At 48.4% G+C, this 13,228-nt stretch overlaps 1 protein-coding gene across 2 annotated transcripts in view; it reads left to right on the top strand.

The window, feature by feature from the left end:
* Positions 1-115: 115 nt before the first annotated feature.
* PARVB (parvin beta) overlaps positions 116-13,228 on the top strand; it is a 45,966-nt gene continuing 32,853 nt past the window's right edge. Inside the window, exon 1 of one of the 2 annotated variants that reach the window (XM_035137882.2) lies at positions 116-542. In XM_035137882.2, the coding sequence (XP_034993773.1) occupies positions 428-542 (115 nt within the window). In that variant the 5' untranslated portion in view covers positions 116-427. Of the gene's footprint in view, positions 543-659; positions 944-13,228 lie in introns of those variants that run through there. The other variant, XM_060275187.1, reaches the window with a different exon arrangement.

The raw sequence follows: 13,228 nt of genomic DNA, 5'->3' as shown, positions 1-13,228 counted from the left end.
AGGCTATTGAGCCGAAGGTGCCCGCGAAAGCGCAGCCTCCTTTCGGCTCGCCCCCTCCTGCAGCCGGACCCGCCCCCTCGGCCTCCCACGCCATCGGCGGGCGCTGCGCGGAGCGGCCGGCGAGCGGCTCTCTGGGCGCAGACCCCGAGTCCGTCCCGAGCGGGGATGCGCCCTGGCGCGCGCGCGCCCTGCCTCCCGTCACGTTGCGCTTCGCCGCGCCGGTGCGCCCCAGCCAGGGCGGGCTGCGTGTCTCTCGGCTGCCGGCGCCGCTGCGGGCCTCTCGGCGACCCCCCCCCCCCTCCGCGGCTCGCCCCGTCGCAGCCAGCAGGTCGCCCCCGGGGCGCTTCCCGCCCGCCAGGAGCCCACGGGCAGGAAAGCCTCGCGCCCGCCTCGCGCCCGCCTCGCCGCCTCCGTCCCGGGCGCGCCCATGTCCTCGACGCCGCTGCGCTCGCCCCCCCTGCGGCCGCACAGGATGAAGAAGGACGAGTCCTTCCTGGGCAAGCTCGGCGGGACGCTGGCCAGGAAGAAGAAAGCCCGAGAGGGTGAGCGGGGCGCCGGGGAGAGGAGGGCGCGCGGCGGAGGGGGCAGAGCCGGGAGGGCCCGGGGGACAAGGAGGAGGAAGACGAGGCGGGTTTCCGTGTGGGGTGGCCGGGGGACTCGCGCCGCCCTCCCTCGTGGCTGCCCTAGAGGAATCCTCTCCTCCTCCAGCAAGCGGGCAGATAGGATCGCAGCTCGGAATGCAAAGCTCCTGGCCCACCCCGCCTCCGCTTTCTGATTATTTCCAGTTGTCTGGGAACTTTCCTCGCGGCGCTGCTCGGTTTCTCGTGGAGGTCGAATCCTGGGACAGTGAAGCGGGAAGAAGGGGGCCGAGGAGAAGTTTCCCAGGACTTGTAAGATGAGCGAGGCTTCCGTGTGGGTGATGCGCTGGCTAGAATTGCGCCAGGTGACTGTGCCAGCTAGCGCAACGGGCTACACTTTGGGAGAGCAGCTCAGATCTCACTTCCACTGCGAACGGGGAGATCTCTTTGTAAACCCCTGTCTCTTCTTGCCTCAGCTCAATTGCCCCTCTGCAGTTTGGGAATAATGATGCCGTTCTACCACACACGGTTGTTGTAAAGGTGATCAAGAAATGATATCTTTGGTGATTTGCGAGGAGTGAGACAGGTCCCATGTCTTGGATAGCTGCACTGCAGGCAGAAATGGCAGGGGAAGCTTTTCCTGCCATGCTATTATAGAATCGTAGAGTTGGAAGGGACCCCCTAGGGTCATCTAGTCCAACCCCCTGCAATGCCGGAATCTCAACACGTGGTCGCCCGCCCAATGAAAAACTTTTTTTTAATTGTTGCTGCTAAAGGCACAGATGGAAGCACATTGGGGAAAAGGAATGTGGCAACTTGGTGCTTCAAATATAGGTCATGATTAGTGTAGAGAGACAACTTAGGCCTATGCAAGAGGTTAGCAGACACACACATATGGTGTGAGGGCCTGGAATAAAAAGGGGGGAGGGTTCCTACCCTCTCTTTAGAGAGAAGGGAAGCATTGAACAAGCCATTCTTTGAAATCCTTACATAAGTATATTAGAATCCTTTGACTAATTTCACATTGTAGCCGAGACATATTTAAATGGGTGTATTTCTTAACCACCCCAGCAACAAATCGGAACAAGAGCAAAAGGAATAAAGATGAATTTAAAAAACAAAAACAAATCGGAACAAGGGCTCAATAAACAGCAAATGTGATTTAACCTCTGCACAAACTTTGTGCAAACAAATGGGGATGGATGCTCGACAAACCGCTTGTCTGAAGGAGTCCTTGCTGGAGGAGGATGTGGCGTTGCACAACTACAGCTCTCCTCACTGAGAGGCCACAGATTTCCTATCCCTGAGATAAATTTCTTTGCATCTTACTACCACCTGACAAGGGGGTTTAAGCGCAGGTGGAAAAGTTTCTTGTCAAAAAGATACCCTTGAGCTAAACCCAACTCCACAAAATTGCTCTACTCTGTCTTGAAATGTGCTTCCCTGCACACCAAAAACTGGATGCTAATTCACCATTGTATAGGCTAGTGGTATTTTCTGTTCCCCCGCTCCAGGTTATTTATATGCAACATTTTTCACAAGTAAATCTGGTCTCCAAGCAGTTCATGTGGAATGGGGGGGGTGGCTTATGTCTCCAAATCCTATTCATGTTTATGTGGAAGTTCAGTGTGAAGAAACAGGGGGCATTGGGTGTCTTTTGGGGCACATTCATACGGGGCAATTGTGATGCCAACAGATCTGATAAGTGTCTTGCAGACAGAAGGTCGCAGGTTCAGTCCTTGGTGTAGACTACTGGGATAGATTCCTGCCTGAAACCCTGGAGGACTCCTCTTGGTCAGTGGGTAGACCGTCCTGAGTTAGAAGGAGCAACTTACTTTGTTGGAAGCTGCCCAGAGTGGCTGAGGCAACCCATTCAGATAGGTAGGGAACAAAATATTAATAAATTTCCAAGTCATAAGTTGAGTTTGTTGTTGTGAAAGTTACGCAGGGTTTAGAAAAAATGTTGCAATGAACTCATGAGAACTAAGCTGCAGTCAACTGGCAGGAAATCCAGCAATCACTTCCTTCAGTTGTGTCTGTTTTGATTTCTAAGCTGATCAAAAATGTTCTTGGCTTTGATGTATAAAAGATTGGGGAAATGTTACCAGCATTCTTGTGAATGGCTATTAAAACAACTCATTTCAAATGAACTTAACAGTGGAGCACTTGGGTCCTATTTAAATGTAATGCCTTGTAAGAAAACTCATCTGTTTCCTGGATTTCCTTGCCTACACCTGCAGTGTTGGCGTGCCAGCCAGCGTGTGCCAGGGGAGCATGGCACCAGCATGTGACCTTTGCAAGTAGAACAGTTGAACTTTAAGCATGGAACCAGTTTCGTGGCATGCACCAAAGGCTGCCCAAGATGGCATCTGAATTAGGATATTTACTTGGAAAAATTCTGCAGAATTTCCAGGGACTTGTTTAAGATTGCAGCTTGACGGCATAGCTGCCAAGTTTTCCCTTTTCTCGCGAGGAAGCCTATTCAGCATAAGGGAAAATCCCTGTAAAAAAGGGATAACTTGGCAGCTATGCTTGACGGAGCCTGACCTTAAACATGTTCTCTTGGAAATTAAGTCCCACCGAGTACAGGTGGACTTACTCCATTGTAAGCATGCTGAGAACTGTAGTTTTCATTGCCTCGTTAGGATAGTTCTTAATTTCAAGAAGATAAATACAAGCGCATAGCTTCCAAATGTGGATCAAAGGAAGTTGCTTCCCTTCCCCCTCCCTTTCCTGCCGGACTTCCTAGCTTGCCACATTTCCTTTCATTATTAACATTTTAAAATGCAAAGGTTTGCAGCTGTTTTCTCTAGATCATCTGTTCCCAAGCTGTAAAATGATGTGCATGGAGCTGGGGCTTAATTTGATCCAGTGCTTGCCAGCCAAGGTTATCGGCCATTAATCTGTTGCTCAGTTTCCCATACAGACCAATGCTGGTGAGTCAGTTTGGCCTTTGTGCCCTTTCTGATGCCATTGGCCAAGGGTCAGCAAACTTTTTCAGCAGGGGGCCAGTCCACTGTCCCTCAGACCTTGTGGGGAGGCTGGACTATATTTTGAAGGGGAAAAAATGAATGAATTCCTATGCCCCACAAATAACCCAGAGATGCATTTTAAATAAAAGCACACATTCAACTCATATAAAAACACGCTGGTTCCCGGACCGTCGGCGGGCCAGATTTAGAAGGCGATTGGGCTGGATTCGGCCCCCGAGCCTTAGTTTGCCTACCCATGTGCCTAGGCCATAGAATGGTTCCAGCTGTGGCGCTGTGGGTTAAACCACAGAGTCTAGGGCTTGCTGATCAGAAGGTCAGCGGTTCGAATCCCTGCAACGGGGTGAGCTCCCGTTGCTCGGTCCCGGCTCCTGCCAACCTAGCAGTTCAAAAGCACGTCAAAGTGCAAGTAGATAAATAGGAACCGCTACAGCGGGAAGGTAAACGGCATTTCTGTGCACTGCTCTGGTTCGCCAGAAGCAGCTTTGTCATGCTGGCCACATGACCCGGATACTGTCTACGGACAAACGCCGGCTCCCTTGGCCTATAGAGCGAGATGAGCGCCGCAACCCCAGAGTCGGACATGACTGGACCTGATGGTCAGGGTATGAATGCAGTGGGCCTCATACACAGTTGCAGAGGAATTTTGGGTCCTCAGTGGGAAGACGGCAAATTGACCAGAGCAGTCAATTGCGTGTGGATGCACACAAGATTCTTTAACGTTTGTTTCTCATGACCTCCTGACTCAGGCTTGCGGGATCTACTTTGTGTTTCATTTGATCCACCAGTAAGAGCCAGGTGTGGAAGATAAACACTCCGAATTAAAGAGCTGGGTGTGTTTGAGCAGCTGCTGAGCAGAGGGCTTTGCTTTTAGTGCCAGGATGGAGCTGGGTCCACAGTCCTTCTGCCCACAAATCAGTTCCTTGACTTTTCTTTGTTTCAGCTGATTAATTTCCACTTGGGATTCATTTTCTTGTTGCCATTGTCAAACAATTGGAAGCCAGAAATATTTGCCTATTTACTATACGGAGATCCCGATCTATGGCCTGCCCACTCTTGCACAAACTGTTCTCCCATATATTACTCTGGTGTCTATGCACATGCTTTTAAAATTATTGTGCCATGACCATCCCAGTATCGGTGGAACTCCTTTGCCCGCCCCCTCTTGTCTTCATAGAAGATCTTCCCTGATCTTTCCCTTCCAGAGAGACCCAAGGCAGGCAATTCACACTTTACGTTGCCTACCTTAAATGTGTCAGCCAGACCTCTTGCTTGTAGAGTAAAGGTTTGTGTGAAACAGTCTAATTTGAAAGCTGAATGGAGCAACAGGTGAATGTTGCATTGTTTATGTGAAGGTCCTTCTTCGGTTGTAAAAGTTTGCCTTGTAACCAAGCACGCACAATCCATAATGCTGGATCCTGCTTCCTGTGAATTTATTGCTGCACTCAGCAACCACCAAATGCGTTGGATTCTGCTGAGTTTGGCTGTTGTTTTGCCAGGTTGTGTTATGAGCAAAGCTTTTTGGCTGGAGGAATCTTCTCCGCTGAATTGAGGCCACTTTTTAATTAGCTAGGAACAAAGTGGGCTGCCTTAGTAAGCGGCACTGTGCTTTTTTCCCTCTTTTCTTTTGATAGAAGTAGCTTTACCAACGAGGCTGAATTTGAGTTTAGGCCAGGGGTCAGCAAACTTTTTCAGCAGGGGGCCGGTCCACTCTCTTTCAGACCATGTGGTGGGCCGGACTATATTTTGAAAAAAATATATGAACGAATTCCTATGCCCTACAAATAACCCAGAGATGCATTTTAAATAAAAGGACACATTCTACGCATGTAAAAACACCAGGCAGGCCCCACAAATAACCCAGAGATGCATTTTAAATAAAATGGCATATTCTACTCATGTAAAAACATGCTTATTCCTGGGCCGTCCGCGGGCCGGATTTAGAAGGCAATTGGGCGGCATCCGGCCCCCGGGCCTTAGTTTGGGGACCCCTGGTTTAGGCTGTTGAAGTTGTTAAGCGGGCATTGTAGCACTTGGATGCTGCTGCTGTTGCTACATTTCTATCCCACCTTTCTTCCAAGGAGCTCAAGGGGACGCCCATAGCTTATGTTCTCTTCATTTTATCTTCACAACAGCCTGTGAGATAGGATAGAGTGATGGAGACAATGTCTGGTGCGATGTCACCCATTGGACTTCATGGCTGAGTGGGGAGTTGAGTCCTGGTCTCTCAGGTCCTGGTTCAGCACTAACCGCTATACCTGAGATTGAGAACTGTGGGGTCAAATGAAAACCAATAACAACCCCCCCCCCCGCCTCCCAGAAACACTTTTAAAAGGCCATAAAAGGTCTGGTTAGAAAGAAACATTTTTGCCCGGTGCAGCAAGATCAAGGACCAGCGATGTTGGGAGTTGTACTCCAACAGCTTCTGGAGGGCCACAGCTTCCACATCTCTGATGCCAAGTAAAAAGTGCTTTTGAATATGCAGAGTCCCTGCGACATTGCCCCCCCCCACCTGACATGGCACAGCCTGACGTGGCACAGCAGAGGCCACGTTTGACCAGACCTGATGAGAGATACCTGGCCATGGAGAAATGGCATGTAGAGAGTTTACAAAGGGGGTTGTTTTTAATGAGTATTGATGAACCATGGACAGTATTTAGTTTGAAATACATCACTGAGGCACCTTCCATTTACAGACTTAGCAAAATTGCTTGAGCTTCTCAGCATTGCAAGCTTTTGTGTATGCATAGCAGATAGAATGCTAGACTTGGACCGGGAGACCTTGATTCAGATCCTTGATTAATAAGGAAATGTATATGGTGACCTTGGGCCATTACCAAATTTCTACCATATTTACCTCGTTGGCTGCTGTGGGGATAAATTGGAATAACCCGGGATATTACCCGGGATAATCCCCAACCATTAATGACAAAATTAGCAGGGGTAGTTTAAGCTGTATATCGAGAGTTTCTTTCCATTGGACACAAATATGTGCTTTATTTTAAGGGTGTGTGTGTGTGTGTGTATGAGAAAGGAAGCATTTTGTCTCTGGTTTCACTGAGATAATTTTCTCCCTTTCTTTTTCTTTTAACCACATAGCGGAAAATTCCACAGAAGTTCCTTGGCTATAAAACACACACACACACACACACACACACACACACACACACACACACAATATGTTAAACTTTCACTATACTAAAGTATGTATGCTGTGGGAGAAGGCTAATACAGTAGTTAAAATGCATCTTGAAATTTCATTGTCCTCTATCTTAATGCAACATTGGGGATTGGGGTTAGAAAGGTTCAAATGTGGGTTCAAATGTGGGCACGCAGTTAGGAGAAAGTAGGGAAAAGGGAATTGGGGTGCTTGCTTCTGCTCATTTTGCAAGTTACAATTTGAAGAGTTAAACTATGAAACCCAAAGCATAGAAATAGACTTTCAGAAGCTCAGAGAGAAACTTTCAGAAGCTGGCTTGGGCAGAGTCTTTCTGTGGCTTCCCCTGGTTATAGTAGAATAGTGGAGAATTACCGGTAGTAAATACAGTGGTACCTCGATTTATGAACACAATTGGTTCCGGAAGTCTGTTCATAAACTGAAGCGTTCATAAACTGAAGCGAACTTTCCCATTGAAAGTAATGGAAAATGAATTAATCCGTTCCAGATAGGTCCGCGGCGTTCATAAACCGAAAATTCGTAAACCGAGGTGTTCGTAAACCGAGGTTCCACTGTATTCCGCAGAGACTGAACCTGGGAGCTATCCTGACTGGCAGGGGAAGAGGAGTGCGGGGGAGTGCATCGCCCCTGGCAGAGCGATCCCGGTGGGGTGCCATCGCAGCTGAACGACGTGCCACACCCCCAGGACACGCGCCACGCCCCTGCGGGCGGCGCACCATGCCCCTGGGATACACGCCAGCCCAAGCCCCGCCTTCTCTCCGGCCCCCGGTGCCGGAGCATGAAGCTCTGCCACTGGTTATCCTATGTCACATTGCTAAAAACCCAATTCAGTAGAATTGGAGGAAGCCATTGTAATGCATGTTTACTCATAATTAAGTCTCATTGTGTTCAGTGGGGCTTCTTCCCAGGAAGTGTGTTTAGGGCTGCACCCATCAAGTGATGGTTTGCTCCACATCAGGGTAAAGGTAAAGGGACCCCTGACCATTAGGTCCAGTCGTGACCGACTCTGGGGTTGCAGCGCTCATCTCGCATTATTGGCCGAGGGAGCCGGCATACAGCTTCCAGGTCATGTGGCCAGCATGACAAAGCCGCTTCTGGCAAACCAGAGCAGCACATGGAAACGCTGTTTACCTTCCCGCTGTAGCGGTTCCTATTTATCTACTTGCATTTTGAGGTGCTTTCGAACTGCTAGGTTGGCAGGAACTGGGACCGAGCAACGGGAGCTCACCCCGTCCCGGGGATTCGAACCGCCGACCTTCTGATCAGCAAGCCACCCGCGTCCCCCACATCAGGATAGGGAGCTTTTACACCCCCTCAAGCGTAGGGAAAGGGGAATTGGGATGCTGTGAGCTCAAGGCTTGCTTCTGCTCATTTGTTTCTGAGTTGTGTGTACTTCTTCCTGGCTCTTCTGTTGGGATACAACTTTCACCCTTTTGCTAAGCCCTCAACTTCATCATCTGTTCACTTTGTCTGGAAATAATGTCTAAGCTTCACTGGGAAGACAGTTGCTGTTCTGCCTGAAATCATTTTCAAACTGCTCTGCTGCATTTGGAGAATGTACTGCAGTGATAATTTGCTTGAAAACTCTCCTGCCAGGAAAGGAACTTGGAAAGGGTAAGAAAGTAACAGGAGGTGTGTGTGTGTGTGTGTGTGTGTGTGTGTGTGTGTGTGTGTGTGTCTCCAGAACTGTGAAAGAAGATTGTACAGCTCTCTTATTTTATCCCAGGCTCTGTGAGGCATATTTTCTATATAAGTCCATTAAATTCCTAATAATGCCATTCAGGGATCTTGAGGAAAGAGTGCCAAAATTGAATAGCCTGGTCTACTAACTAGGGGAGCCTGTGCTTTACTGGTCTTTCCCTGGTCTTAGCTGTAAAGCTGTGCCTTCCCAGGTACCTACCATAGCATAGCAAAGCCCATGGCACAATGCCATTGCTTTCTTTTCCAGCTGCTGTATCCTGGTGAGCATCTGTGGTGGCCAAACCATGGTTCAGCAAGGCTGTTGGATTTGGACCTAATGCCAAGGCATTGCTAGAAAACAAGCCATGGCTCATAAGCCAACAGCAAACCATGGCTTAACATATGTGCAAGCCAGGCCATTATTGCCTAACTTGCCAGGCCTAGCTGGTTGCAGCTTGCTGGGAACAAATGCACATAAACAGGAGAAGGGTGGAGCATGTTGTTTTATCATCTTCTGCCTAGCCTTCCTGCACAGTCACTTCTGTTCCCCAAACTGTGCCTATCCTTCAAATTCTTAACAATTACCCAAGAGCTTGCAAATAATCCATTGCAGTTGGACTTCTGCAAACTGAAGCAGGGGTGGAATCAAGCTTTTGTCCTTTCTCCCTGACCTCGGATTGACCATCTTTTTCAGCAGTGAGTTCTGTGGTCTTGTAATGATTGATTTCTCCTCCTCCCTTTTTGCTTGGGAAGACTTTTAAGCCGTTGCAATGTAGATTAGGTGTTCCTTTGCATCACATCTAGACAAAGATGTTCCGTTGGAAACATGAGGCTTTTCCAGGTTGAATGGGAACTCTTCAGTTCTTTTCTGTTGCTGATATGCTGCTTGATGCTGGGTCGGCTGCTGTTGCTGAACTGGGGAACTTGATCAAAACAGCTTATTCATAAGAGCCACTAGCTATAATCCTTGGGGAGAACTAATCCTAACATATGCCCAGCTTGTTGGGAATATAAAGGAATTGGGAGCTGAGGTTGCTTATTGCATTCCAGATACAGAGTTAATTTGATAAAACCGGGCTGAATGTTCTTTGGGTTGTTGGCTGGTGTCATGGAGGAGCAGTTTGCTCATCATTAAAGGCACACCCACACCCTGGTGTGTTTTGGAGGTTAAAAGGGGAAAATGAAAGTGGGCAAAGTGATATGATCACTTTGTGGATTTTTGATTTGTGGTACAGTAGTTTGTTCACAAATGGAATTCAACTCTTCATACTTCAGTCACGAGCCAATGGATTTATAAGTCTGAACGATGATAATTGTTACCACCAACGTCCGTGGCAGTTTACAGAGTGACACCGCCAAATGAAAGGGCTCTGCCCTGAGGAGCTTACAAACCAGTAGATTTTGCCTGAGGGTTAGGCAAAGGGGGAAATAAAGCAGCACAGGTAATAAGGGATGGATATGAGAAAGTGCTGTTGTATCAATCTAAGCCTTATTTCAGGTGGTGGATAGGGATTAAGATGGTCATGCCAAGGGCCTCATGGGAAAAGAGGGGTTTGAAGAAGGGGGGGGGACATGCTACTGCCAGAATGGTGCCCTCCAGCTACTGTTGGACTCCAACTCTCAGCCATTGCAGGCAACATGGCCAGCAATGTTAGGATAACAATGTGTCAACATTTGGAGGGCACCAGGCTGAGTGCCATGATGTAGCCGTTCCTCCCCCCCCCCCCCGCAGATATTTATTAAAGTTTTCACAATCCAATAAAAATAGTTTCTAGAACAAATAGAATAAAAAAAGAAATAGAGGAGAGATAGAACAAGAAAAGAAAGGAGGAGGAGAAAGGAACAGAGAAATAAGAAACATAAAAATAACACCAGTAATAATAGTAATCATCATGCGAAAGGCTGGACTGGATGAATCCCAAGCCGGAAATAAGATTGCCGGAAGGAATATCAACAACCTCAGATATGCAGATGACACAATCTTGATGGCAGAAAGTGAGGAGGAATTAAAGAACCTTTTAATGAGGGTGAAAGAGGAGAGCGCAAAATATGGTCTGAAGCTCAACATCAAAAAAACCAAGATCATGGCCACTGGTCCCATCACCTCCTGGCAAATAGAAGGGGAAGAAATGGAGGCAATGAGAGATTTTATTTTCCTGGGCTCCTTGATCACTGCAGATGGTGACAGCAGTCACGAAATTAAAAGATGCCTGCTTCTTGGGAGAAAAGCAATGACAAACCTAGACAGCATCTTAAAAAGCAGAGACATCACCTTGCCGACAAAGGTCCGTATAGTTAAAGCTATGATGTATGGAAGTGAGAGCTGGACCATAAAGAAGGCTGATCACCGAAGAATGGATGCTTTTGAATTATGGTGGTGGAGGAGATTCTTGAGAGTCCCATGGACTGCAAGAAGATCAAACCTATCCATTCTGAAGGAAATCAGCCCTGAGTGCTCACTGGAAGGACAGATCCTGAAGCTGAGGCTCCAATACTTTGGCCACCTCATGAGAAGAGAAGACTCCCTGGAAAAGACCCTGATGTTGGGAACGATTGAGGGCACTAGGAGGATGAGATGGTGACAGAGGATGAGATGGTTGGACAGTGTTCTCAAAGCTCTGAACATGAGTTTGACCAAACTGCGGGAGGCAGTGCAAGACAGGAGTGCCTGGCGTGCTCTGGTCCATGGGGTCACGAAGAGTCAGACACAACTAAACGACTAAACAATAATAGTAATAATCATAATAAAACACAAAATTATATGTATATAGCCCTCTGTCATCGTTATGCCTTGACCTTCAATCCACATACAAATAAGTGAGTCTTCCCAGTGGATGTAGCTCTTCCTGGAGAGAGTAGCGGTTCTTGGAGGAAGCTCCATATCATTCACTCCAGGATCTCAAAGCGCTTTGGAAACAATGGCCAGCCAATTTGGACAGACAAAAAGGTACAAAGAAGCACAGAAACTGCACTGGCTGTCGCTCATGTACCCAAATTGCAAAGTCTCTCCAGGATGGAGGTGGGACCTGTTTCCATTCTACAAATGGAGAAAAAATGGGGCAAAGGTTGTCAGTCGATTGGATTTACTGTTTGTAAAAATCTCAATCCTTCTGGTTACCTGCAAGGAGTAAAAATCTCCAGGTGACCAGAGTGGGAAGCTTTTGAAACGGGAGATGAGCTGGTCATGTCTGCCAGAAATGACTGACACATGCCAGCAGGTGGGCTGGAAGAGAACCCAACAGAGGGCTGGTTAGTTTGAGGGACCTCTTTGCAAGACTGTCTTTGACACGGCCAGGAAGGTCCAAGAGGGCTGCCACTATCCTTTATGCTCTCCTAAAAGCCGGGCAGTGAACCATTGTGGCTTCACTTAGGCGGAAGATACTGTGTCTTCTGTCCCATAATTAGCTGCTCTATTCAACATCATCATGACAGCTGCTGTTTTCCAATACTGTGAGGTTCAGACCTTGGATCAGAAATAACTGCAGCTAAAATTAAATAGCAGTTATCATCCGGCTTCTTTTTCCAAGCAGCCAGACTACTGATTGCCATTAAGAAGAAACTCGATTGTTAGGATTTAGAAAGTGGCTGCAGCGAACTTCAAGGTGCTGCTGGCTATGAACTTAGGGGTTTTTTGTCTGCTGTAGACAGGGAAATTGCAACTCGTTTATCCAAGAGTATTTTGTAAGGTGTGATTAAAAAGGGGGAAGGGGTTAAAAGCAAATTTTAAACATAGAATGGTAGCGTTGGAAGGGACCCTGAGCATCAGCTAGTCCAACCCCCTGCAATGCAGGAATAGGCAGCCATCCCATCTGGGGATTGAACCTGCAACCTTGGGGTTATCAGCAGCACACTGTAGCCAACTGAGCTGTCCAGTCTCTTCACATGCTCTCATATTAACGATGCCTGAGGGGTAATTCCTATGTAGCCGTCCCTGTGGATTCTTGCTGAGCTGTTATGTTAACATAGAGAGGAAGGAACCATAACTATTGCCCCATGACTGTCATTCCTTTATCCATCTGTTATTGGAGCCTGGTGAGGTGGTGATGGCAAACAATTTTATTATCTATTCATTTTTAAAATAAAAAATATTGCCCTTCAATGGAAATATTTCCAGGGCAGCGTACAATGTTAAAACTATTTAAAATTGATCTCCAAGAGACAATTGCTGGTGTCATCAACATGTCAACCTCCAGATGTTGTTGGACTCCAAGTCCTATGACTTCAGACCATGGACCAGGCTGGCCGGGGCGGAGGGAAGGAGCCGGCTCAGTTCCTAAGGGGTCCCACAAAATTCTGTGTGACAGAATAAGTAGGCTGTAAACTTGAACTTGGTCTAGAGCAGGGGTCCCCAGACTACGGCCTGTGGGCCAGATGCGGCCCAATTGGCCTCCCAATCCGGCCCGCGACGACCCCCGCCGCCCGCTGCCGCCGCCCGCTCTTACGGCGCGCAGCGCGGCAGCGCAGTTCCAGATCGGGGGAAATCGCCGAAAATTGTTTGTGCGCATGCATATGGGCCTCTCCCGACCCAGAAGAGGTCATTTCTGGTGCACTTCCGGGTCAGGGGAGGCCCAAACGCATGCGCACAAACGATTTTCAGTGATTTTTCCGACCTGGAAGCGCGCCACCGCTCCAGTAAGTGTGTGTGCGCATGTGCACGGGCGCACACTCCCCCGCCCTCCGGCCCGCCGCGCGATTGGTGCGGCGGGCACCGGCCCACAGCCGGGTAAGTCTGGGGAGCCCTGGTCTAGAGGGTGCTGAACCTCCTCCTTCCACTGGGGAACACCTGGGGCAGAGAGTAGGTT

The sequence above is a fragment of the Zootoca vivipara genome, chromosome 5 (assembly GCF_963506605.1).
Source record: "Zootoca vivipara chromosome 5, rZooViv1.1, whole genome shotgun sequence".
In the NCBI taxonomy this organism is placed as follows: Eukaryota; Metazoa; Chordata; class Lepidosauria; order Squamata; family Lacertidae; genus Zootoca; species Zootoca vivipara.
The sequence above is the reverse complement of the archived record's forward strand: the minus strand, read 5'-3'. Positions and strand labels throughout refer to the sequence as shown.